The 5,374-nt window shown below is 42.7% G+C and overlaps 1 protein-coding gene across 1 annotated transcript in view; it reads left to right on the top strand.

Moving 5' to 3' along the window:
* Positions 1-5,374, top strand: part of LOC118335942 — a gene marked incomplete at its 3' end in the record, with an annotated part of 13,844 nt that extends 8,470 nt beyond the window's left edge. The window contains 2 exon segments of the mRNA XM_035672460.1: positions 4,407-4,450; positions 5,182-5,374. Coding sequence (XP_035528353.1) covers positions 4,407-4,450; positions 5,182-5,374 — 237 coding nt within the window.

The raw sequence follows: 5,374 nt of genomic DNA, 5'->3' as shown, positions 1-5,374 counted from the left end.
TGGGTGCAAGGGAGCAAGAGAGGAAGAGACATTCTATCAATGTCAAACGAGCTAGAAGGGAGGTGGAAAGAAAGAGTGAGGAAAAGCATGGGGAGTGTGTACAGACATATAAGCTTGGACTGTTTGAGGTGAGGTTTTAAGCCTTGGTGCAGGGAGGGTAAAAGGCCAAGCATGGCAGTTAAGCTGCCGCGCGTACTGTACAGTAATACTACTTGATTCAACAAGCACCTGGGGCCTGTTTTTATGCTGACAGGAGGGTGTTATGAAATTCAGCTTAAGGACTGTGCATTCTCTACTTTACACAACACAGCCCCCCTGCAGCATCAGGACATCTTAAAGCAACGGGTATTGTATTGTGTGTGTCCGCAGACGAACCTGAAATGCCGTAGACTTATGGAGACAGGGGAGTGAGGAAATTTTGTGCTGCGTCTTTTAATTTTTTTTCAAAGGACTGTTTGAGAGTAAAGAACTTGCCTTTAAAAAAAAAAAGGCATTGGGTGAAAGTTCAATATAAAAAGATCTCTCTGGTGTTTTTGGCCTTTAGTCTCTATTGGTGAATTTTCCGTGGCTTTTTTCCTGGCCGTACCTTTCTTTCCATGGTCATCTTGGGCCGCTCCCGCGGGGGCCCACAGGAACACGGTTCCTTGGCTCATCTTTCAGGAACAACTATACAATCCTTTACAACTTCATTGGGCCTACATTACATTAAGATACTCAATTTTACATTCAAGTTAATGCCTAATCGGCCAAAGTCTTTTATCTGATGCCACTCGATATCGTCGACAGCTCAAGCTGATCTGGTAGTTTTAGGGTTGAAATTTAAGGTTAAAGCATGTAGTTGTGATAGTTTAGGGTTAGCTTTACTGGGGCTGGAGAACGGATTATGTTAATGGGTTCCTCATCGAGGTATAGAAGTACAATCATGGTCTGTAGTCTGCCGTCCACAGGCCTGCGCCGTGTATACTAGCTAAATTTTACTCTCACCCATAACATTAAAGCAATTCACAAGCCAAATTTTAATTTAATTCACTCAGGCTTCCTGTCCAGCTCAAACTTCATGTCATTGCCATAAACGTGAGGCCTGTAAACACTAACATTTAACTCAATACACACACTATTGGCATTAAAGTCGCATCCACTCTCTTTTACCGTAATGGGCTACTATTCTATTTTAGGGTGACGTGGATTCGTTCACAGCGGTCATAAATAAACACAGGAAAAAAACCAGAAAGGAGTTGAATAGACGGTGAGTGGCGAGAAGAAGTGGGAGAAAGGGGGAGGAGGGGGAGGGGCTTGGAGGGACAGCAACAAGTAAGGTGGAGGAGTTGTTATATAAATTCAACACATCATTTAGGCATGCCAGGGTCATATAAGTCACTGATGAAGGAGGTGGGACTGAAGCCTCAGACCTTTTATTGTTTGTGTTTGTCTTTTTATTGCCTGTGATGCTCATCTAGATGGTATACAGTTAAACGACGGGGGAGGGCAAGTAGTACATGCGGGGAGGCGAGGCATTGGTTGTAAATGGGGCTGTGTGTGCATGTGGTGCCTACCTTTGGTTGCACCAGGATATTTGACACTTTTGCAAAGACGGTATGGGTTTGGTGGGGGTTTCTTTGGCCTGAATATATTCATTTGTGCACAACCTGACTCAGTCATGTGACTCGAATGAGAACAATCCAAAATCCAGCAACACAATTCCTCAAGGCCAAATGTGGTGGTAGATGCTGTAGATAAGCCAAGGGCCGCGGGAAAAAGAAAAAAAGCACGAAGAAAAAAAATAAATGTTCAAACATCCTTGAAGCAAAATACAATTATTCAAAACCCTGCACTCATCAAAAAACAACCTTGAAATGCCATTTTAAAAACTCCTAAGACCACTAAAATTCCCCCTCCCTAAACTGGCACTCACCATCACAGCTGAGCAGTAGTTAAATATGATTACAGATTCCCCTGTTTGAACGCATCTGCCCCTACATGTTTATTTACAAAAATGGAAAACCGCTGCCTCAACGACACCACCATTTTTGCTCCTGTGCGGAACAAAAACAACAAACACAGGCAGGGCCCCATTAATCAACAAAAACAAACAATGGTAAAAACCGGGCCCTCCAAGCCGTGTCCCTCGGATGGCAGTAGAAAACACCTCCTGTGTTGACATTGAGGTGCGTTGTTCTGCCTCAATCGCTTCTTTTGCTTAACTTTCCATTCTGTATTTGTGTTTTACATCCCTCAACCATCCACATACCAAAAACCCAGGTCTTTCTCCTTCTAAAGGCATGATTTGCCCAGGAATATACGTCCCCACTCTCTGTCCAATCTCTCTTCATCAGCTTCAACCTTCCTTTCTGGCTTTTCCCTCACTCACTCCATCCTTCTCTCTTTCCTTCCCTCTGTGTTAATGCTGGTTTTTGCCCAGGCAGCCACCTGCGAGGCCTCACTTGCTAGCCACCCCACAATTTTCGGCTCTCAGTCATGGCCCTGTGCTGGTGCGTTGCTGTGTAAGTAGGAGAAAAGCAAGGGGAGAAAAAGCACAAGGGCCGCTTACGACCCCTTCTATCACACCTAGCCCCCCACCCCCGCCCCCGCCCCGCAGCCCCCCCAGGCAAGTGGCATCATCCCAATTTAGCCCAGAAAAAAGGGGCTGCCACACGGGAGGGCACAGGGGCATGAAGGAAAGTCTAAGGGGTTGGAAGCCACAACACCCAAAAAACCCAGCTCTATCCAGTGCTGTTCAACTCTGGGGAGGGGACAAATCTTGGTTGTAGCCAAGTGCCTTTGCGGTCAGCACATAATTTTGACCATGTTTTTCAAGGGATAGGGTATTAATGGCTCAAAGATGGTTCACTTATGGGTGTCACTCACCAGCTTGCAAAAAAACGGAATTCCACAGGTTTACCGGGAACTGTCAAAGCCATTAGAGCCCACTTCTTAATAATGTAATAATCTAGCAGCTGTAGCTAAGCAAATTCTTAATAAATGATGTATTAATCCTGTTCGGATTCCTCAATTTGGGGCCTCAAGAGAAGAAACTGATAAGAAACTTTGTAATCGATTCTGCAACATGCTGGCATCTGTGCTGTCTAGGCAAGTTCTTGCAAACATGCTGATGTGAGCTACAATCTTGCCCCCGTTCTGTTGGGGCAGGGCTCTGGATGTTTTCTACATATGTTCCTATAAGCTGAAGGAAAAGTACAGCGTGTTATTACTCCTTGATGTACTGGTGCTGTATACTAATGTCTGTGTATGCTCTGTGATCTATATTGGTGCAGTGGATGAGAGTGAGTCTGGTTGAGAGATAATTTCTCCGTCCGACTCTCTTCCTCCTCCTCCTGCTGTGTTGTGGAGTCTTTTGGTATCATTTGATTCTATCTCTTTTCTCTCAACGCCCCGTGATCCTCCGCCTCCAGTCGCACTGCACTCATAGTATCACACATACGCTTGTTACACCAGTATCCAGGAGTATCCGCTGTACTTTTCCTTCACTTGGGACTTGCTAGGAAAATCCAGAGCCCCTTGGGGGCAGATTGTAGCTCAACATCAGCATTGTTGCAGAAACTTTGCTAGACAGCACAGCATCAGCATGGTTTCAGAATCGATTAGACAAAGTTTCTTATCAAGGTTCTCTTTGAGGCATAATTTGGAGGAATCCTGAACAGGGATTAAATACACATTGTATTAAGCATATTTGCTTAGCTACAGCTGCCTAGATTTTATTACATTATTAAGAAGTGGGCCCTAATGGCTTTGACATTCCCGTAATAAACCTGCTGGAATTCTTTTTATTGCAGCTGGGGAGGTGACACCCAATGGTGAACATCTTGATCCATTAATATCTATCCCTGAAAAAACATGGTTCAAATTATTGACCGCAAAGCCTGCTAAAACCAAGATTGTTCCCCTCAGAGTTGAACACACTGGATAAGCTGGTTTTTGCTGTTGCTGGCTTCCACCTTAAGACTTTCCTCATGGGCCCCCTTGTTCCACTCCCCGGGTGGTGGCCAGCCCTTTTCTGGGGCTAATGGGATGATGCACTGGCTCTAGTTTAGAAGGTCGGTAGCTTCCTGGTGCTTTTTCTTCTTGCTTTCTCCTACTACACACACGCACAGCACGATTGGAAGCAGCGTTGTCCGATTTCCGCACTCCACATTAAAGAGGGTTATTCACTGCGCTAACTTGAATACCATGATTTTATACCTTATGACAGGTGCCATGGTAAACCACGATAATCAGTGTTATTCACTTCACCTGTCAGTGCTCATAATGTAATGGCTGATTGGTGTATGTCACTGTTATGTAGATTTAAGTGTGATTTTATGTATTGTACAATATTGCCTGACAACAATGTTTATCCTCAGATGTTAGATCAGTTGCTTATGAGTGACTTTTACCACTTTTCTCCTCAGAGAAATCCTCTACAGATGAACAACGCTCTGCACTGATCCAGAAAGTGAGTAACATCTGTCTGACTAAACACAGCTTTCATTCAACAGATGTAGGTTAAAAATTATTATATTATTATATTGAACATTTTAAAATAATGATTGACCCAAATGCATGACTTACTTTTTTATATATTTATTTTTCATAAAACTGAAGCTGCATTCAGATTGAGTTCTTTTGCAGTAATTGTATCCAATAATAATAATAATATTTATAATAATAGTTTCTTTGAGGCACTGACTCATTTTAGTGTTGTGAAAAGAACTGCAGCCTGTAAAGAAAAAATAAAGAAAAAAGTAACCAGATTATAAGAATTAATGGGAGAAAGAGAAGAAATTATCTTTTGCTTTGTACTTTGTGTTTCTTCAAAAATGAATAATATATTAGGGCGCATGTAGGAAGAGTCTTTACTGCAGCAGCCTGGTTTTAATTCCAACCTGTGGCCATCCTCCCTTCTCTCGCTCTGTTCCCTCCTTTCTTACCTATCACCACCTTTCTTATCAAAAAAAGGCATAAGAAATAACAAAAATGAATGAAAAATAAATAAGCTAACCAACCATACTAAAAAAGTGTACGTACTGTAATCAATACAGCAGCAATTGTCAAATGAATCAATACCTTTTGTGATTTAGTAGAAAACCCCACAGCTATACTAACATTGATGAGATGTAAAGAGACACATTTGCAATTGTCCCAGTGAATAAAATAAATGTCCCATGAATTTATTTATTATTTCAGGTTGCAACAATAGCAGCTGTTAAACAACTGCTTTTGGAAACCCTGAATGATTTGAGTAACGAGGAGCTCAAGAAATTCAAGGAGCTCCTGAGGTTGATTTTCTCCCAGAAGGACCTCCAAATGGATTTGAGAGACACAGCAGACAGAGCAGAAATAGTGGATCTGATGGTGGAAACCTACAGCCAGCAGTCTG

The sequence above is a fragment of the Morone saxatilis genome, unplaced genomic scaffold, assembly GCF_004916995.1.
Source record: "Morone saxatilis isolate NCDOM2014 unplaced genomic scaffold, NCSU_SB_2.0 Contig24, whole genome shotgun sequence".
Taxonomy (NCBI): domain Eukaryota; kingdom Metazoa; phylum Chordata; class Actinopteri; family Moronidae; genus Morone; species Morone saxatilis.
This window is presented reverse-complemented; position numbering and strand designations above follow the sequence as displayed.